A 22,701-nucleotide genomic window follows, 5' to 3' on the forward strand; every position below is an offset into this window, starting at 1 on the left:
GACGTTTTTGAAGAACGTAAGCTTGGTTCATTACCTCCGCACCGGGAGTGCGATTGTGCCATAGATTTGATTCCGGGTAGTAAATACCCTAAGGGTCGTTTATTTAATCTGTCTGTGCCTGAACATGCTGCTATGCGAGAATATATAAAGGAGTCCTTGGAAAAGGGACATATTCGTCCTTCGTCATCTCCCTTAGGAGCCGGTTTTTTCTTTGTGTCTAAGAAAGATGGCTCTTTGAGGCCGTGTATTGATTATCGGCTTTTGAATAAAATCACGGTTAAATATCAATATCCGTTGCCACTGCTGACTGATTTGTTTGCTCGCATAAAGGGGGCCAAGTGGTTCTCTAAGATAGATCTCCGTGGGGCGTATAATTTGGTGCGAATTAAGCAGGGGGATGAGTGGAAAACCGCATTTAATACGCCCGAGGGCCACTTTGAGTATTTGGTGATGCCTTTTGGCCTTTCAAATGCCCCTTCAGTCTTTCAGTCCTTTATGCATGACATTTTCCGTGATTATTTGGATAAATTTATGATCGTGTATCTGGATGATATTCTGATTTTTTCGGATGACTGGGACTCTCATGTCCAGCAGGTCAGGAGGGTTTTTCAGGTTTTGCGGTCTAATTCCTTGGGTGTGAAGGGTTCTAAGTGCGTTTTTGGGGTTCAAAAGATTTCCTTCTTGGGATACATTTTTTCCCCCTCTTCCATCGAGATGGATCCTGTCAAGGTTCGGGCTATTTGTGATTGGACGCAACCCTCTTCTCTTAAGAGTCTTCAGAAATTTTTGGGCTTTGCTAACTTTTATCGTCGATTTATTGCTGGTTTTTCTGATGTTGTTAAACCATTGACTGATTTGACTAAGAAGGGTGCTGATGTTGCTGATTGGTCCCCTGCTGCTGTGGAGGCCTTTCGGGAGCTTAAGCGCCGCTTTTCTTCCGCCCCTGTGTTGCGTCAGCCTGATGTTGCTCTTCCTTTTCAGGTTGAGGTCGACGCTTCTGAAATCGGAGCTGGGGCGGTTTTGTCGCAAAGAAGTTCCGACTGCTCCGTGATGAAACCTTGTGCTTTTTTTTCTCGTAAATTTTCGCCCGCCGAGCGGAATTATGATATTGGGAATCGGGAGCTTCTGGCCATGAAGTGGGCTTTTGAGGAGTGGCGTCATTGGCTTGAGGGGGCTAGACATCAGGTGGTGGTATTGACCGACCACAAAAATTTAATTTATCTTGAGTCCGCCAGACGCCTGAATCCTAGACAGGCGCGCTGGTCGTTGTTTTTCTCTCGGTTTAATTTTGTGGTGTCATACCTACCGGGTTCTAAGAATGTTAAGGCGGATGCCCTTTCTAGGAGTTTTGAGCCTGACTCCCCTGGTAATTCTGAACCTACAGGTATCCTTAAGGATGGAGTGATATTGTCTGCCGTTTCTCCAGACCTGCGGCGGGCCTTGCAGGATTTTCAGGCGGATAGACCTGATCGTTGCCCACCTGGTAGACTGTTTGTTCCTGATGATTGGACCAGTAAAGTCATTTCTGAGGTTCATTCTTCTGCGTTGGCAGGTCATCCTGGAATCTTTGGTACCAGGGATTTGGTGGCAAGGTCCTTCTGGTGGCCTTCCCTGTCACGAGATGTACGAGGCTTTGTGCAGTCTTGTGACGTTTGTGCTCGGGCCAAGCCTTGTTGTTCTCGGGCTAGTGGATTGTTGTTGCCCTTGCCTATCCCGAAGAGGCCTTGGACGCACATCTCGATGGATTTTATTTCGGATCTTCCTGTTTCTCAGAAGATGTCTGTCATCTGGGTGGTGTGTGACCGTTTCTCTAAGATGGTCCATTTGGTTCCCCTGCCTAAGTTGCCTTCTTCTTCCGAGTTGGTTCCTCTGTTTTTTCAAAATGTGGTTCGTTTGCATGGTATTCCGGAGAATATCGTTTCTGACAGAGGAACCCAATTCGTGTCTAGATTTTGGCGGGCATTCTGTGCTAGGATGGGCATAGATTTGTCTTTCTCGTCTGCTTTCCATCCTCAGACTAATGGCCAGACCGAGCGGACGAATCAGACTTTGGAGACATATTTGAGGTGTTTTGTGTCTGCAGATCAGGATGATTGGGTTGCTTTTTTGCCTTTAGCGGAGTTTGCCCTCAATAATCGGGCCAGCTCTGCCACCTTGGTGTCTCCTTTTTTCTGTAATTCGGGGTTTCATCCTCGATTTTCCTCCGGTCAGGTGGAATCTTCGGATTGTCCTGGAGTGGATGCTGTGGTGGAGAGGTTGCATCAGATTTGGGGGCAGGTGGTGGACAATTTGAAGTTGTCCCAGGAGAAGACTCAGCTTTTTGCCAACCGCCGGCGTCGGGTTGGTCCTCGGCTTTGTGTCGGGGACTTGGTGTGGTTGTCTTCTCGTTTTGTCCCTATGAGGGTTTCTTCTCCTAAGTTTAAGCCTCGGTTCATCGGCCCGTACAAGATATTGGAGATTCTTAACCCTGTGTCCTTCCGTTTGGACCTCCCTGCATCTTTTTCTATTCATAATGTTTTTCATCGGTCATTGTTGCGCAGGTATGAGGTACCGGTTGTGCCTTCCGTTGAGCCTCCTGCTCCGGTGTTGGTTGAGGGCGAGTTGGAGTACGTTGTGGAAAAAATCTTGGACTCCCGTGTTTCCAGACGGAAACTCCAGTATCTGGTCAAATGGAAGGGATACGGTCAGGAGGATAATTCTTGGGTGACTGCCTCTGATGTTCATGCCTCCGATCTGGTCCGTGCCTTTCATAGGGCTCATCCTGATCGCCCTGGTGGTTCTGGTGAGGGTTCGGTGCCCCCTCCTTGAGGGGGGGGTACTGTTGTGAAATTGGATTTTGGGCTCCCCCGGTGGCCACTGGTGGAATTGAACTTGTGTGCATCATCCCCTCTGTTCACCTGTTCCCATCAGGATGTGGGAGTCGCTATTTAACCTTGCTCCTCTGTCACTTCCATGCCGGTCAACATTGTAATCAGAAGCCTTTCTGTGCATGTTCCTGCTACCAGACAACTTCCAGCTAAGTCGGACTTTTGTCCTTGTTTGTTTTTTGCATTTTGTTCCAGTTCACAGCTGCAGTTTCGTTTCTGTGTCTGGAAAGCTCTTGTGATCTGAAATTGCCACTCTGATGTTATGAGTTAATACTAGAGTCTTAAAGTAATTTCAGGATGGTGTATTGATAGGGTTTTCAGCTGACCATGAAAGTACCCTTTCTGTCTTCCTGCTATCAAGTAAGCGGACCTCGATTTTGCTAAACCTATTTTCATACTACGTTTGTCATTTTCATCTTAAATCACCGCCAATATATGTGGGGGCCTCTGTCTGCCTTTCGGGGAAATTTCTCTAGAGGTGAGCCAGGACTATATTTTCCTCTGCCAGGATTAGTTAGTCCTCCGGCCGGCGCTGGGCGTCTAGGGATAAAACGCAGGCTACGCTACCCGGCTACTGTTAGTTGTGCGGCAGGTTTAGTTCATGGTCAGTTTAAGTTTCCATCCTTCCAAGAGCTAGTTCCTATGTATGCTGGGCTATGTTCTCTTGCCATTGAGAACCATAACAGTAGGGTCTCTTCTTTGTGACCCCCATATTGACTTTTTCCTCACTTCTGCTGCTCCCTTTTGTACTGATCTCTGCAGCGGGGCCATCTTCTTGTGACATCATTCACTGCAATGGGGAGAATTTTAAAAAATAAATAAATAAACGAGTAAGACGTGTTAACTGATCGGGATAATCTTGAAATAATTTTATTTTGCTTGAACAAGCCAAAAAATTCCTCGTCAGTTGAATGTTTGGGCAACATGGCACATTATGTTATGTGTATAGAGGTACCATTTTCTTTAGAAACAGCAATTATGGTAAAAAAATAAATGGGCATGTGTAAAATTCAATAGATTACACGTAACGTAAATCAGAGTTATGTGAGGAAAAATGGTTGATGACCAACAGCAAATTAAAAACAAAAACATTTTGCACATCCAACATAATACATGTCGGGGGCCATGTCAAGCAGGATACACATGAAGCGTGATGTTGGATGGGGCATTAGGTAAGAGCGTAGTGAAAAAGACAGATTTTGCCTGAGAAAAAAATCGCAGAATAGTACTGATTCATTGAATTATTTACAGGATTTTTTAAAGGATTACATTTGTCCATTTTATACGTAGATGTGAACAAGGCCTAAAAGAAATTGTCATGGTCCCATCAGAGAAAGGTACACCTTGTTGTGGCTGATGGGTACACAAGAAATGGACAATGTGTGCACTAATGTAATTTATATTGAGAAATCTGTTGACCAATCCACTCTACTTTAGTGACAGCCCAGGGCCTAGTTAAGGCCACAAGGACTGTCCTTGCAGGATGCCTAACGGAAATGAGTTCAATGTGATATTCAAAATGTATGGTGAAAGAAAAACAATAGCGATATATGAGTTTTTTAGAATTCTTCTGTTGCAAAAAGATAATATAAATTTAATGCAAACTTTCACACTCGGAAACTAGATCTAAAACATGTATAATTCGTCCTCCAAAAATGTAGCCTCAATAGTGAAGAAAATTTGACTGGAAGAACATCACAATACTCTAACAGTCATAACTTATTTACTCTAGAATCTGCGTATGAGCAGCCATACTGCAGCTCTAAACTCAGGTGCAGCCATATCGTAGTTGCCGGCTCATGCGCAGCCACACTGTAGGTCCTGGCGCATGGACAGCCACACTGTAGGTCCTGGCGCATGGACAGCCACACTGTAGGTCCTGGCGCATGGACAGCCACACTGTATCTCCTGGTGCGCACACAGCCACACTGTAGCTCCTGGCACATGCGCAGCCACATTGTAGCTCCTGGCTCACGCACAGCCGCACTGTAGTTCCTGGCGCATGCGCAGCCACACTGTAGCTCCTGGCAAATGCACAGCCGCACTGTAGTTCCTGGCACATGCACAGCCACGCCGTAGCTCTCGGCACATGCGCAACCACACTGTAGCTCCCGATGCATGTACAACCACGCTGTAGCTCCCGGCACATGCGCAGCCACACTGTAGCTCCTGGCAAATGCACAACCACGCTGTAGCTCCCGGCACATGCGCAGCCACGCTGTAGCTCTCGGCACCAGCACATCCGCACTGTAGGTCCCAAAGCACACACCACACTGTAGCTCCCAGGACATGCGCAGCCATACTCTAGTTTCATGCACTCTGCATATGTCAAGAGAATATCGTCTCGGCATCCATCAGTCTGGAATGCCTCAACTTACCTTTTTTTCTTATGTAAAAAAATAATAAAGGAAATTCACTGTGTCTTTAAAACAATTAAGGGGTTAAATTCTAAAACTCAGTTTTATAATCCATTTTATGCCGTTCCTCCTCCAACTTCACATCACAAGAAAGTTTCCGTCCTGTATAATTGAAAGTGAAGCCATTGATAAGGCTGAATAAGAATGCTGTGCCAGCAGATGGATAAATTGAAAATGACCAGAATACTTTCGGCAGGTCTCTCCCTGCGCCCAATTTCTGTACTAAGTCACCAACGTGAGATCTATTGACATTTAGAGATCAATTCTCATTTTGATCATTTCCAGAGAACAGAAACTCTTTGACCTAACGCCACTCATGTCCACAACGGAGCAGATGAAGACGCCGCCTCCCTCCAGATATCACTGTCCACAAAGTTCTGCCGTTATGTCCTTATCTTCTTTATAATTAGCGCTTTTTGTTTAATGGGGTTATCCGAGTGTAGGAAAACATGTTCTCTTCCCCAAATGATGGCACACCTGCAGGTTGTCTTTGGTATCGCAGCTCACCCCATTTACAACATTATGCTGCAATACCAAGGAACATACTGTTGGCCAGTGTGGCGCTGTTTTTGGAAAAACGTTTTTTGCAAACTTTTTCAGCATTTTTATTAACAGCAGAAAACAGGGATGATCTTCTCTGGATATCCTTAAGTGGTCACACCATAGTGAACATGGGCGGAATAGAAAATGTTCTCATGTGGAGCCTACACTCAGGATCTGGTCCATAGAGATTCCTCCGGTGGTCCAGATGCTGTTAGAACAATGGTCCCCTGTGGTCCAGCAGAAAACAACCCCATTTCGAGGTGATTTTGGATTGATTCATAAATATCCTATTGCATCTTGTAGATGATTTGTTCTACGTGTGTCATCTACGGAGGGTGGACCTTAAAAATATTTTTTTCTGTGGAGCTCAAGCTACTCCAGGTCAACACTGCACGCACTAAGTAAAAAACAATAGGCTGGTAGCCATTCTTGAAATGTATCTAAAGTATTTAGGGAATCTTGTTTATATCACACCAACATATCGTATAATGATGTACAGAGACTCTCACCATTTGGGCTTGTGCAGGTGATAATAAAAATCGGATGAGTGCTATCCTTCATTTTGGCAGATAGCACTCGTCCCCGTGTTATTCTACATGTCTGATTGTTTTTTCCTTGGACCAACTTGGAAAAATTGCAGCATGCACCATTTTCCTCTTAGAAACAAATGGCGGCCACCCATTCGAGTCTATTGGTGTATGGAAAAATTGGGACCATACTTGGATGACATCGAGTGCGGTGGTCTGATTTTCATGGACTAATATAGAGAAGGTAGAGAATTTTTTTTTATATTTTTCTCCACCCTTAGCCCTGCTGTTCTATTCGTTTCCACTATACACTTGTACTGCTCCGGTCATTTTTGACCTGACCTATTAAAATGCTGTTTTAGCTACTTAAAAAAATTTTTTTTTGAATACCTGTTGCATTATTATACTGTCTGTGAACATGGCTGGTCATTATAAAAAAAAAATATGTCAAAAACTCAATTTTTTTAGTTAGTTTAGGGTTTATAAAGGTTACAAAGGCTTATTGAATTCTGCACAGAAATTACAAATTTGAGCTTAACTAACTAACTATAACAACTACTACTATAACAACTATATCTAACTGTAACTATAATTAAATTAACTATAGTATAAAATTTAACTGCATGCAAACATTTTGAAAAAAATAGTAATAGTAAATAGTAAAAATAATAAAAAAAAACACTGTTGTGTCTTGAGTGAAATAAAACATGGAACTATGTACAACTCCTCTTTTGCTGAGAATACCTTATGGAAGCTCAGGCTTGTTTTTTCAACAAAGGATTTTTTACCATATATTTATACCATAATTTTTACCATATGCTTTGGCAATGCTAACGTGTACTTAGTCCTGCCAATAAAGCTCACTTGCATTTGAAATTGAAATGGCTGGCTGAACTGCTTACTTACTGATAAGATAAGAAAAGAGGCACCAGACACCACCCCCTGGGCTCCAACACCACAAGGTCTGCCTTGCACAGAGACCCAACACAAGGAAAATAAAAAAAGCAGGGTAAATAACATACAGAGAAAAAAATTGCACAGAACTGTACTGAAAGCCAATGCGTATGGTTTGTACTGAAAGCATGTGTAAATCTGCACGTAAAGCAACTGTTTACTTCATAAACAATAGTAGATGCAATAAGTAGTCTCAAAAGAAATTGTAACTCATTTGTTTTACTCAAAAAATGGCTGAAATAGCATAAAATGCTATTCGGTCATTTTTGACCGGGAACGGTACAAGTGTAAAAAAAAAGTGGCGCAAAAACTAAACCAAAAAAAAAAAAGGTACCCTTAGAAAGAACCCCTCTAATTAGGAAAATAGAAGTAACCACAAGTTTCAGAACCGCATAATGAATTTTTTTTTTAAATATCAAAGTTCAAAAACGGTCATTTTTGACCGAACAGAACAGCAGGGTTAAGAAAATTGGATCACACTCTGATCAAACTCTAAGTAGAGTGTGATTTTCTCACAAAACGGTGGTGTGACCCTAACCTTCCATCATTCCCTGTCCCGCAATCCAATTTTCTTATCTTAGACAAACATAGGGGTCAATTCCATATAATCCATTTAACTCTATTCTATAAATGTCTCTTTTTTTACTAGTTTCAGTGCAGGCGCAATCATAGCTCCCATCGCATGTGTCAGACATATCCATAAGGTCTTGAGCATTCTGTACGTGTCAAAAAGAATCCCTCGTTGCGCAGGTATGGGTCTACATACCTTCTTTATACAGAGGCGTACAGGGAAAAAGTTTTCTTTCGCGATGCACCTGCAGTGTGAATCCGAGGTTTCCCATCAACAGTTTGCTTCGTTATTCCATGTAGCCAAAAGCCAGAAACCCTGATGCATACTGTCCAGATGTTGGCCAAAAGGACACTCTTTTGCCTCCATCTGGTGAATCAAGCTTATGGATGCAATTTAGCGCATGCAATGGCTGTGTTCTTGGCATCTACTATATAATTGTCTAAGGGGTACTTCAGTCTGTCTGTCTGTCCTTCTGTCTTTCTGTCTGTCTTTCTGTCACGGATATTCATTGGTCGCGGCCTCTGTGTGTCATGGAATCCAAGTCGTTGATTGGGCGTGGCAAAACGCCCATGACCATTGCCACGACCAATCAGCGACGCGCACAGTCCGGAAGAAATTGGCATCTCCTTACTCCCCGCACTCAGTGCCCGGAGCCCGCATACTCCCCTCCAGTCACCACTCACACAGGGTTAATGCCAGCAGTAACGGACCGCGTTATGCCGCGGGTAACGCACTCCGTAACCGCTGCTATTAACCCTGTGTGTCCCCAATTTTTTACTATTGATGCTGCCTATGCGCCATCAATAGTAAAAAAAAAGTAATGTTAAAAATAATAAAAAAACAAAAAACCTGCTATACTCACCCTCTGTAGTACGCCGACCCGCTCGCGCTGGCCGCCATCTTCCGTTCCCGGCGATGCATTGCGAAATTACCCAGAAGACTTAGCGGTCTCGCGTCAGTAACCGCTTCCTGGATCCAGGCACCAACGAAAGGTGAGTATATAACTATTTTTTATTTTTATTCTTTTTTTTTTAACAGGGATATCATGCCCACATTGCTATGTACGTGGGCTGCGCAATATATTATGTGGGCTGCGCAATATACAACATGGGCTGCGCAATATACAACATGGGCTGCGCAATATACTACGTGGACTGCGCAGTATACTACGTGGGCTGCGCAATATACAACGTGGGCTGCGCAATATACAACATGGGCTGCACAATATACTACGTGGACTGCGCAGTATACTACGTGGGCTGCGCAATATACAACGTGGGCTGCGCAATATACAATGTGGGCTGCGCAATGTACAACGTGGGCTGCGCAATGTACTACGTGGGCTGCGCAATATACAACGTGGGCTGCGCAATATACAACGTGGGCTGCCCAATATACAGCGGGGGCTGCGCAATATACAACGTGGGCTGCGCAATGTACTATGTGGGCTGCGCAATATACAACATGGGCTGCGCAATATACTACGTGGACTGCGCAGTATACTACGTGGGCTGCGCAATATACAACGTGGGCTGCGCAATATACAATGTGAGCTGCGCAATGTACAATGTGGGCTGCGCAATATACTACGTGGGCTGCGCAATATACAACGTGGGCTGCGCAATATACTACGTGGGCTGCGCAATATACTACGTGGGCTGCGCAATATACTACGTGGACTGCGCAATATACAACGTGGGCTGCGCAATGTACAACGTGGGCTGCGCAATATACTACGTGGGCTGCGCAATATACAACGTGGGCTGCGCAATATACTACATGGACTGCACAATATACTACGTGGGCTGCGCAATATACTACGTGAACTGTGCAGTATACTACGTGAGCTGCTCAATATACAACGTGGGCTGTGCAATATAGTACGTGGGCTGCGCAATATACTACGTGGGCTGCGCAATATACAACAAGGGCTGCGCAATATACTATGTGGGCTGTGCAATATACAACGTGGGCTGCGCAATATACAACGTGGGCTGCGCATTATAGTACGTGGGCTGCGCAATATACTACGTGGGCTGCACAATATACTACGTGGGCTGCGCAATGTACTGCGTTGGCTGCGTTATGTACTGCGTGGGCTGCGCAATGTACTGCGTGGGCTGAGCAATGTACTGCGTGGGCTGAGCAATGTACTACGTGGGCTGTGCTATACACTACGCATAAATATTCTAGAATACCCGATGCGTTAGAATCGGGCCACCATCTAGTATATAATAAATGTGCACTGCTAACGAAATGTGAAAAGAGCATTAGTCGTAAAATAGGCACCATAGTTCAGACTAGATGATACCCTCGTCCCATGGCTGACGTTCAAATGTATTTATTATTATTTATCTGCCTTCTGCTTGATCTCAACCCATGGATGAACGTTCTGTAGGAAGATTGCTCTTGTGCAAGCCTAGAAAGGTCCACCAGGTTCTTCTCTGCCATTATCTTGATAGTATCAAGCCATCAGGTTGTTGGTCTTCCTCTTCACCTTGCTCCTTCTATTCTTCCAACCATGATGTCCTTCTCCAGTGATTGCTCTCTTCGTATAATGTGTCCACAATAGGCAAGTCGTGGTTTGGTGATCCTTGCTTCGAGTGACATGTCTGGTTTGATTTGTTCCAACATTGATTTGTTTGTTCTCCTTGCCATCCATGGTATTGGTAACATCCTTCTCCATCTCCACATTTCGAAGGAATCTATTCTTCTTCTGACTTGTTTCTTGATAGTCCAAGTTTTACATTTGTATGTTACCACAAAAAAGATCAAACCAAACACACTGATAAAATTGGAGTCCTGCTCAACAATCCAGTCCTGTTGAGCTGGACTCCAATTTTTTCTATTTTCCTTGATGTGAGGCCAGGGCGAGGTCGGTGTCTGAGCCCCAGGTGGATGAGAATAGAGCAACTAGGTGAGCTGGAATTAAGTTTTTACAAACACACTGATAACTTTTTATTGTTTTCACCAAAAATTGTGCTAATTCATGAAAAAAAACTTGATACACCCCTTTGTAGTAGTGTAGCACAGCTTGTTGATGGATGCCAAAGTGATAAATAAGGCACGTAGCAATTGCACAGTGTTTTTGTTACTTTTTACACATCTAAATCTCAATCCATGACTTGATACATCGTATTTCTGATCTTCGTAGTAGTAGAATGATCATCATTGGAGTTTTTGCTGGCACTTTGTATCTTATCATGAATTAGGCCCCGTGCAAGTTAATGGCTTGGCTCCACTTCACACTGTGATCAGTTCCAGTAGATTGTCCCGGCTCTTAAAACCGTAACCCCCACAATTCATGCTGAAGCCATAATCTGGAGCGGAGTCAGAGCGATCATTATAATAAAAATAAAGTGGAACCAAAACTACAATGGAGAAACACATGGCCGGTGATATGGAGAAATACACATTTCAAAGTTATTCTCTATTTAGCAAGTTCATTTTACCAATATACAATTTCTCCGACGTCGTCCTGTTCTTGTCTGAGTGACGAGCAGAAAAAATATTCAGTGTAGTCAGGAGGAAAGTACGACCAGTGTGGACAGAAAAGTTACATATTCGGAAACCGGTAAATCCATAGACAGACAAGTCAGCAAGCAGTTGTGTATATACACAGTGACTGCACCAGCAGAATAGTGAGTGCAGCTCTGGGGTATAATACAGGAGGTAACTCAGGATCAGTAATGTAATGTATGTACACAGTGACTGCACCAGCAGAATAGTGAGTGCAGCTCTGGAGTATAATACAGGAGGTAACTCAGGATCAGTAATATAATGTATGTACACAGTGACTGCACCAGCAGAATAGTGAGTGCAGCTCTGGGGTATAATACAGGAGGTAACTCAGGATCAGTAATGTAATGTATGTACACAGTGACTGCACCAGCAGAATAGTGAGTGCAGCTCTAGGGTATAATACAGGAGGTAACTCAGGATCAGTAAAGTAATGTATGTACACAGTGACTGCACCAGCAGAATAGTGAGTGCAGCTCTGGGGTATAATACAGGAGGTAACTCAGGATCAGTAATGTAATGTATGTACACAGTGACTGCACCAGCAGAATAGTGAGTGCAGCTGTGGAGAATAATACAGGATGTAACTCAGGATCAGTAATGTAATGTATGTACACAGTGACTGCACCAGCAGAATAGTGAGTGCAGCTCTGGGGTATAATACAGGATGTAACTCAGGATCAGTAATGTCATGTATGTACACAGTGACTGCACCAGCAGAATAGTGAGTGCAGCTCTGGGGTATAATACAGGATGTAACTCAGGATCAGTAATGTAATGTACAGTTATGCTCAAGAATTTACATACCCCAGCAGAATTTTTGCTTTCTTGGCCATTTTTCAGAGAATATCTATGATAACATAAAAAAATTCCACTCATGGTTAGTGGTTGGGTGAAGCCATTTATTGCCAAAGTACAATGTTTTCTCTTTTTAAATTATAATGACAACCGAAAACATCCAAATGACCCTGATCAAAAGTTCACATTCCTCATTCCTTAATACAGTGTATTGTCCCCTCTAACATCAATGACAGCTTGAAGTGTTTTGTGGTAGTTGTGGATGAGGTTTTTTATTTTCTCAGATGGTAAAGCTGCCCACTCTTTTTGGCAAAAAGCCTCCAGTTCCTGTAAATTCCTGGGCTTTCTAGCATGAACTGCGCGATTGAGATCTCCCCAGAGTGGCTCAATGATTTTGAGGTCAGCATGACAACGATCCAAACCACAAGGCTAAGTCGACCTGTCATTGGCTACAGAAGAACAAAGTGAAGGTTCTGGAGTGGCCATCTCAGTCTCCTGACCTCAATATCATTGAGCCACTCTGGGGAAATCTCAAGCGCGCAGTTCATGCTAGACAGCCCAGGAACTTACAGGAACTAGAGGCTTTTTGCCAAGAAGAGTGGGCAACTTTTTCCATCTGAGAAAATAAAGAACCTCATCCACAACTACCACAAAAGACTTCAAGCTGTTGATGTTAGAGGGGGCAATACACGGTATTAAGAAATGGGGAATGTGAACTTTTTGGGTTGTCATTAATTATGATTTAAAAAGAGAAAACATAGTAGTTTGACAATAAATGGCTTCACCGATCCCGGTTGTTTAACATCTTAGATGCTGCAGTTAGCAGCAACTCCAGCATCTAAGGCTAGGTTCACATTGCGTTAGGGCAATCCGTTTAGCGCTAGCGCTAGCGGATTGCGCTAACGCAATGTTTATTTAGGGGCCGTATTTGGGGTCGCGTTAACGTCCCCACTCTCGCAGATCCCCGATCTGCGAGAGCGGGGAACGGACCTCGGGCGCGCCGCGGACGCTGCAAGCAGCGTCCGAGGCGCGTCACAGAAGAACGGCACATCACTAGCGCGAGCCGAAAAAGGCACGCGCTAGTGATGCGCTGCAGGAGAAATTTACATTGCTGTCAATGGGCACGCTAACGGACCCGTTGCACGGCGTTAATTGCGACATTTTCGCCGTGCAACGCTGTCCGTTAGCGTGCACACATTAACGCAATGTGAACCCAGCCTAAGACAAAGGGAGATGGCTCCCTCTTTCTTCCCACCCTTCACCATCTCCCGTGAGTGTCTAATTAGATGTTCATCAGCGGTTTTGCACGATATATACATTCCCTAGTGGCACTAACATAAAAAAAAGTGATGAAAAAGTCGCTTCTGTCACAAAGTTGTACCATTGAAAACATCAATAAAAAAAAAAGTTATGGATCTCAAAAAATGCACAAAGATATATTTTTTAATGTTTTTATTTCTCAAAAAAAAAAAATAGTGTAATAAAGTTAACATTCATACTGCATGATAAATGCTGTAAAAATAAGACCCGATTAAAAACATGATTGAACTGCTGGGGTTTTTTTAATCGTGGTAAAAAAAATCCAATAAAATCTGATTTAAAAAAAATGTACCCTAAAACAGTAATATCATAGAAACCCAAAAAAATGTTGAAAAAAAACAAAAACCCCCATATTGTGTAATTATTTTTTTCGACTCCCCTCCCCTCCCCTTAAAAACTGAAAAAGTTTCTACTCTTGGAAATTGGGGATGGAATATCAAGTTTAAAAAATACCATGTCCAGGAGGCCAAAGGAAAGTGCTTCCTGTTTAATCGCTTTGAGGCCATATTCACAATCTCAGTGTTTGGTCAGTATTTTACATTAGTATTTGTAAGCCAAGACCAGGAGTGGGTGATAAATACAGAAGTGGTGCAAATGTTTCTATTATACTTTTCCTCTATTTGTTCCACTCCTGGTTTTCTCTTACAAATACTGATGTAAAATACTGACCAAATACTGAACGTGTGACCTCGGCCTAATACTAACCCTATAGTCCTTTTCCTTTCCTCCTTTAATCAAAAATGTATTTTTTATTCTAAATTTCATTCTGTACGTTGTAAGATCTTATTAGACATTCTAAGAGAATTGTGACCGAGGTGTCAAAAAAAAATAATTTTTAAATGTAGTATTTTTTTCTTTTGCATTTTTACCTTTTTTTTTTTTTTTTTTTTTTAGATTAGAAGCCATAAATGTTTATTAAAAGAATCTATAATGAAATCAGTTTTGTTGTGTTTTAATAGCTGCCTTGAGTGTGTTAGATAAGTGAGCGAGAGTTGTTAATCATTAAGTCCTCAGGTTGCAAAAAAGTATTTGCTAGTATTGCCACCTAGGGGCCTGAGCGCAACTCTCCACCCTGGAATAAAACGGAATTGAACAGGTGCTGCTATTGACAATATGCATATGTTTTTGCTTTATTGGCCACATGCTAACCATGTTTCTTCCGCTAAAAGATACTTCTAAAATATCCCCAGGCAACTGGAGGCTTTCTATATAATCCGTTGGAGGTGATTAGTATTTGCATTGCAGAAGAGGCCTCCCGGTCGCTGCCTCGGTTCCTCTCTAGACCCGGACAGACCCCCTTTCTATACGTTTTCTACATTATTCATCTTCCATGTGTTTGTCCAGTTTCCACCGTAAACAATCCATTCATCATACGGAGCCATTCCCTTTGTTGTGCACAGAATACAGTTTTAATTTTTGATGAAGCAACTAATCATATTACCAGAAAGATTAAGATGTCTGCGAAAAAAAAAAAAAAAGTGGAGCGATTCCTAAGTCAGACGGCAGATTTCAATTTCGACATATTTGTAGAATCGTAATTGTGTCTATCACCCCTCACATTGACCTTGTCTTGTAATTGTTGCTCTGTATGAGACTGTGATGTATGATCAGAGTTATTGATGCCTATTAATAGAGACCTGCCAGATGCCGACACTGATAATAAAGGGCCCCTGTGCAGGACTGGTGTCTGGGCCCCTCACACCCGCATCAACACACGTACATTTACATGCATATTCATATTATCCACAATATCCTAAAATCTGCAAACACCACCACTGCACAAAAATCTACACATAATGCACAAATTAACCATGCATGTCACAGGGCTACTGCGACAGTGTGGAGCCAGAAGACAGCAGCGTCTGATTGCTCCTACTCCGGCGCTGAGAAGATGCACCTCTCCTTCATTTTAAATGTGTTTATTCCTTCTGGTAGAACAGGGGTTAATTGGCCATGGTGGAAATCCTTGTGCTCACAGGTGAGCTCGGTTAGCCACTCCTTTCCCCTTTATAATCTGGGCTCTGGTACAAATCCTTGTCAGAGCTAGCATTTGCTGCATGGCTAATAGAGGGAGAGGAGCTCATATGAGAAGGAGAGTTGGAGGAGTTATCTGTGACTGTTGTTTGGTTTGTATGTGTGGTAATTCCCTTCCCATCTCTATTTTGGTTTATTTCCTTACCTCCATGCCCCGGTGCATTCCTTTGTAATATGTGAGTGAATATTTTGTATGCCTGGAGCTTTCTGTTAACCCTTGTTTGTGTTACCTTGTTTTGTCGGGTTGGTGTACTACGGTGCACAGTAGCGCCCCTCTTCCCTGGGTAGAACAGATGTGAACAGATATAGAACAGATGTAGAGCTAACTCAGGAGAAAGGCAAGGAGGCCCAGACATCTTCACCTTCACAAGTATCCCGGGGAGCAAGGAGAGCTAGGTTGCCCCCTTGTGTAAAGGACAGGGAAGGAGCCCCTGGTCCCGGGTCACCCGACAGCTGTGCATTGACAATGCATATGCATAGTACACATGCAAGGGGGTCATAAAAACGGTCTCGTGCTCCAAACACGTTTCTGTTAACTGTATGTATATTGCTGCTATTTGTACATTATTGGTACGGAAAGTGCAGTACCTCAGTTGTGACACTAGATGGGGGAACATTAGGATATATATTTATTTAGGAGGAGCCAACCGTGGATAAGATAGAGTTTTCCCTTTTACAGGGAGAAGGGCTACAGAGCTGGACAAGGTGGATGACTCAGCAATGTTGGGAAGTGGGAAGCTCAGCTATCCACGACCGATGGGCCAGAAGTCCAGCAGCATAGGAGCACAGGTCGCTCTAAAATGTGGCAGGCTACTACTTGGGCGAATGCCCTCATGTCTGGCGCAAAACAGACAAGGGAACTCCTGAATGTAGTGAAGCTGAACAGGGAGGACACTGCAGTACCGGTCGAGACAGTACAACCTGGGTATCAACTGATGGACATAAGGAAGAGCACAGGGAAAGCGAAGGATGAGAACTGTGCAGAATTCTGTATTGATGCTGTAACTGATGTGGATGTGCTGCGATGGGAAACAAGTAAAGTTCTATGTTTAAAGTTGGAATTGGACTCTGTCTCTTTATGTAAAGAAGTGTCTCTGCGTCTAAGGGAGGCCTCTGAGAACCAGGCAAGTGAGACAGTGCAATTCTATGTATGTGATGCGAGTGGCCATGGCGTGCTAAATCAGACACCGTTGCGGGCCATGACTACGGCACACAAGCACGAATAAGATACGTGTATGCAAATAACACATGCATGTGCGCAGTGACATTACACTTGTTCATAATTGTAACAACCATATCTTATTATTTTTATCATTTTTTTTGTGATACAAACTGTTGTCTTTTAAGTGCCATTGAAGAGAAGTGACTGACAAGACAGAGTTGCTTTCCGGAGAAGAGTCCTTGGATAGGACTCCGAGTCATGAACCCCAGAGCTTGTAATGCAGAAGGTAATGGACCTAAGCAGGACTGGGTACCACGCACTAGTGGGGGTCCCGAATGCGAGGGTTCCAGGGCGCCAGTAGTAGAAGAAATAGGACACGGATTCGAAGCGCAAGTAAGGAGACTTGCTGATTAGTACTTCTGCGTTAAAACTGGGTTGTGATGGAACAGTGTACCTCATTTGCCCTGGAGTAAACTACAGAGGAAGGATTCTGTGTGTAAATGCTTTGTGCTGTGAAAGAAACGTCCATAAGACTTTGTACCCATTATCCCTTGTATATAACCTTTACCAAGTTACCGTTCAGTAAAGAGTTTGCATTGGAACAGAAGTCTGTCTTTGAACTACAAAACACATGGTATTGGCCAGCCCACACCATCGGCTACATGCACGGGCATAAGGCCCTCACAGCACAAGTCCACACACCCAACCAGGAGACTAGTGCCTCGTCCGAGCCGCGCCATGCTACTCCCGCCATTCCTGATAACGGTACAGCACTAGTTCTGAATCCTGGATTTATTTTATAAGGGAATAAAAGCACCAAAAACGTAAAATGTATGTAGCTATGTTATGTCTGAGGAGAACACCTCTTGATGGCAAAAGCTTAGGATCTAACATGCAAATTAAATAAGACCAACCTTATTTATCGCTTTAAACGGATGAGATCTGCTGGAAAAGAAAAAAAATCTGTATCGATATATTTTTTAAGGTATCTACATTATATAGTGGTCAGATCTCCCCTTTTCTGTTACTTCCTAAATAGTCATGGAGTAAAGATCAGCTTATTTTCAATGTGGAGCTCAAGTTCTGTTTATTTCCCTGGTCAAGAAAAAGTAACTTTTTGGTTCCTCTTTTAATGGTCATTTTCTCATTGCTTGAATTGTGCAGAAATCTTACTTTTTGTAATCTCATTGTGAAATAACAATTTTCCAACATATTTCTTTTGTTAAAAAAAATGTTAAAGGGGACCTGTCCCCAGGTAAAGGCCGTCCAATCTTGAGGCACCATGTTATAGTGCAGGGGGAGCAAAGCAGATTGATATATAATTTTGTAAGAAAATATTCAGCATAACCTATGTTTCAATCATTTAATCCTCTGCTCTTTCTGGGATCTCTGGTCCAGTGGGCGGTCCTATTAGTGATTGACTGCTTTATTTGCATATGTGTGCATGCAGGGCTATCTATCAATCACAGATAGGACCGCCCACTGGACCAAAAACCCCAGAAAGAGCAGGCGTTTAAATAATGAAAACACAAGTTATACTGAATCTTTTCTCGCAAACTGTATATCAGTCTACTCAGAACTTCCTGCTATATACCAAGGCATCTGCAGATTGGACGGCATTTTCATGATCATAGGTTCACTTTCTAGCTATATGTCTTGTTTGTTTTTAAGGGGACTACCTTGGAGACCAAAGTGTTTGGATTACGCCCTTTTTCAACATACCACATGCGAATCGAGGCGTCTAATAGCATTGGGACGGTGTCCAGTAAATGGATTTCCGTAAAGACTTGGGAGGCTGCACCAAATGCCCTTAATTTCACCGTGGACAAGACAGAAAACGGCAGAGCGTTACTCCTCAAGTGGACTCAGCCAACGAGAACCAATGGAGTATTGATGGTAAGTTTTTGGTGGGATCCAACAACGATCTAATATGCATAGGGACTTTGGTCATCCTCTTTCTGGATGAGGGTAGATGTGGTCAATTAGTATTTTGGCCAAGTAAGTTATTTCCCCCTTTGGCTGCTTTCACTCTGCGTTTTTCAGTGCCTTTCTTTTCATGGTGTGTATAAATCAAAAATTTCCACATTGTTCCATCTACACTATTAAAGTAAATAAAAAGAGAGAAAATCCGACAAATAGTCCAACATATAATAAGTAATAAACTTTATTGAAAAATCATATCAGTATGGTAAAAAGTGGGGAATACCAGAGGAAAAAGAGGGCACAACACAAGGGACAAAATGTGCACAAATAATTAAGATAATAAATATATATATCAACTAATTAGTAAATGTATCATTTTCTCATATACATTTATCTGGCTGCTCTTATGCTATAACCATTTCAGTGACTTTTTACTAATTAGTTGATACATATATTTATTATCTTAATTATTTGTGCACTTTTTGTCCCTTGTGTTGTGCCCTCTTTTTCCTCTGGTATTCCCCACTTTTTACCATACTGATATGATTTTTCAATAAAGTTTATTACTTATTATATGTTGGACTATTTGTCAGTTTTTCTCTCTTTTTTTGCATGGTATGTCACCAATTATGTCCTATGATTATGTCCATGTGAGCACATATCACCACCTATAGATTCATAGTGGTCTCCACCTACCTATGACTCACGGTTATTTATTTTATTTGATTTGATGTGCTCTACAGCTATGAGGTTTTTTCTTTACTATTAAAGTAAAAAAAAAGTGGCCTCCGGCATCAATCGGTCCAGTATATACTTTTTTTTATTAAGGAAAAATAACATGTACATCAACCTTGGTAACTAGAGATCTTCTGGTTCATGGATGCCACCGTATACCTAGTCAATGCCAATGGAAAAAGTCTATTTATATATCGCCAACAGACACAGGCAACAGTTGGCTACAATATGTTAGCCAGCTCCTCCTAGGAACTAACATGCATGTAAATGGCAGCTGACATTTACCGTCTAGATATTAACAAAGACTATGGCCAACCTAAAGACGGCCATACCCATTAGGCTAAGGAGAGCTGGACCCATCAATTTTGGTAGAACCAGATGTTTGGGGAAAAAAGTATTAAAGACATGCTCAATGTTACTATTCGCAAGTTTCTTCTTCATAGTTGTTAAATCATCCACTGTTCCGAAGAATCAAGAGTAACCACTAATTCCACTAATTTTTTCTATACCTTTTTTCCCTGTTTTAGACATATAACATATATAGCGATGGCAATCTCGAATACAGCGGCCTATCCCAAGAATTCTTACTCCGTCGCCTTGAACCATTCACAGTTTATACTTTGGTGCTTGAAGCTTGTACTGCCGCCGGATGCACCCAGACTTTCCCTCATCGTGTCCAGACAGAAGAAGCCTCTCCAGTATCTCAGCCCCCAGCTCAGATTAAAACTCTTAATGCTACACACATTCAGCTTACCTGGTCTCCTCCAGTTCTCCCAAATGGAAAAATACTAGAATATGACATCATAAGAAGGTTTACAGTGGATCAGTCGTTGGGGAACAGGAAGAACGTAGCTGAAAGTGTTGTCTTTAGGCAACTAAACACAGAGATTGTGTCGTTTACCTATACTGATGGAGGACTGAAACCATGGACGGACTATGAGTATAAGGTTCGGGCATGGAACTCTGTTGGTTACGTGGATAGTGCATGGACAGTCGGACAAACCAGTCAAGCACCACCAACTTTTATCCTTCCTCCTAAGTTATTCTATGATACTGAAAACACCAACCACATCTTTATTCAATGGACCAAGCCAGAAGAAGACAATGGGAAGATATTGTATTACAAATTGCACAAAAATAATACAACATTACCCTTTAATTTAGACTATACAACATTAAATTATACAGATGAAGATTTGCTACCTTTTTCTGAGTACATGTACTCCATAATAGCCTGCACATTAGGAGGCTGCACTATTAGTGATCCCGCACTCATAAGAACCTTAGAAGGTCCACCAGGTGCAATAAATGCACCAATAACTACAGCTGTTAGTGCAACAGAAGTCAATGTGTCTTGGTCTACACCATCAATACCGAATGGGGAAATCACTAAATATATTGTTAGACTTGAAAATGAGACCTACTTTGCTGGAAGAAGATTATCCATAATCATATCCAATCTCCAGCCCTTCACGACTTATAATGTTAGTCTGGTTGCTTGCACCAATGGTGGCTGCACAAGTAGCTCAGGCACGATAGTCATAACAAAAGAGGCCAGACCATTACACATGAAAAAAACAACTTTTGTCGTCACAAGTGCACAGTCCATTAAAATTTCATGGCAAAGTCCCGATAGACCTAATGGCGAAATCATTAACTATGAGCTACGAAGAGATGGCCTGCTGATTTATACCGGTTTGGACAGTCACTATCATGACTTTGGTTTGGAACCAGGAACAGAATACTCTTATACCGTGCAAGCCAGCAATGGCCAGGGGAGTTGTGTAAGCTCACCGGCAAATATTAAGACTCAGTCGTCCTCACCTTCTGGTATGGAGCCACCTCGACTTCATGCAAAAAGTGCCCATGAGATAATGATTACTTGGAGAGCTCCTCTGAAGGCCAATGGACCCATAGTCAATTATACTCTCTATGTTCATCACCCAGCTGAAATGAAGGATATACAGTATACATTGAACAGCTCTTTTACCTTTCAGAATGACTTATCATATCTAATCAAGGACCTGAGTCCATACACACAGTAAGTTCAATCATGTTGTTGATGGATCTTATGATCATCTTGATATTATCCATACATGTTATAAAGGAGTACTCAATAGATGGTTGGGGATCTGACCGTTGAGGTCCCCAACAATCCGAAATCCAGTGTCCGCTGTTGGAATACAGCATCAGTCACACATACGCTCTTCCATCCCATTCAAAGTCTATGAGACTGATGAAGGCAGGCAGCGCCGCAGCAAATTTTAGGCCACGCCTCTGACCACACCCATTCATAACTAGCCACACCCATATCCAAGTCCCAACCACACCCATTTAGCACTGCTGATCACACTGTTTCATAAAGAATAATTATAAACAAAAAAATATGGCCACACAGTGCTCCATACTGTATAATGGCCACACATGATGCTCCATACTGTATAATGACCACACATGATGCTCCATACTGTATATTGGCCGCACATGATACTTTGTACTGTAAAATGGCCACACATAGCTACTCCTACACACGCGGCTGCGCTCCGTACACACGCGCTCCGCTCCATACACCTCATACACACGCGGCTCCGCTCCGTACACCTCGTACACATTTAGCTCCGCTCCATACACCTCATACACACACGACTCCGCCCCGTACACCTCATACACACACGGCTCCGCTCCATACGCCTTATACACATTCAGCTCCGCTCCATACACCTTTTGCCTTTTGAAAAGATTTTTTATAATTTTTTCTATTTTTTCTCTGGCGCCCCCTTAGGGTCGGCGCCCTAGGCGGCCGCCTAGTTCGCCTATACATTCGGGCCGGCCTTGGGCTCTACCATGCTCCTCAAGGTCTATGTAACTGACAAAGACAGTTGACCACAGCTCTCAACTATCTTCAGTAGTGCCATGTGAGCATGTTTGACTGCAGCTCTATTCATACGCGAGACATGGGCCCCCGATTCTGGTGATTAGTGGGAGCCTCAGCGATTGGACCCCATTGATCTAGTAGTTCTCACCTATGAAGTGTGTAGGTAATAATTTGTTATTCACAGAATACACCTTTAAGGATAGGCAGAGGTCTTGAAAATCATTGTCAAAGTGAGATATTTAACCTATTGGGATAGCAGAGCTTGCAATGGCTTCCAAGCTCTTGTGCCAGGGAAGGTCCATAGGCGACTCTGCTACTTGACACCAGTGTAATAAATTGAACATGGTAGGAGGGGAACCCACTTATAGTTAATGTAATGGGATCTGAGAACTTGATGTTAAACGTCTATAAACCCTGACTACCCAACAATAAGTAACCTAAATACATTAAAAATAC

The 22,701-nt window shown here is 42.8% G+C and overlaps 1 protein-coding gene across 1 annotated transcript in view; it reads left to right on the forward strand.

Moving 5' to 3' along the window:
- Nucleotides 1-22,701, forward strand: part of USH2A (usherin) — a 930,843-nt gene that overhangs the window by 877,891 nt on the left and 30,251 nt on the right. Inside the window, exons 62-63 of the mRNA XM_077281431.1 lie at nucleotides 18,384-18,608; nucleotides 19,898-21,411. Of these exons, the coding sequence (XP_077137546.1) occupies nucleotides 18,384-18,608; nucleotides 19,898-21,411 (1,739 nt within the window). The remainder of the gene's footprint in view (nucleotides 1-18,383; nucleotides 18,609-19,897; nucleotides 21,412-22,701) is intronic.

Source organism: Ranitomeya variabilis, chromosome 2 (genome assembly GCF_051348905.1).
Source record: "Ranitomeya variabilis isolate aRanVar5 chromosome 2, aRanVar5.hap1, whole genome shotgun sequence".
In the NCBI taxonomy this organism is placed as follows: Eukaryota; Metazoa; Chordata; class Amphibia; order Anura; family Dendrobatidae; genus Ranitomeya; species Ranitomeya variabilis.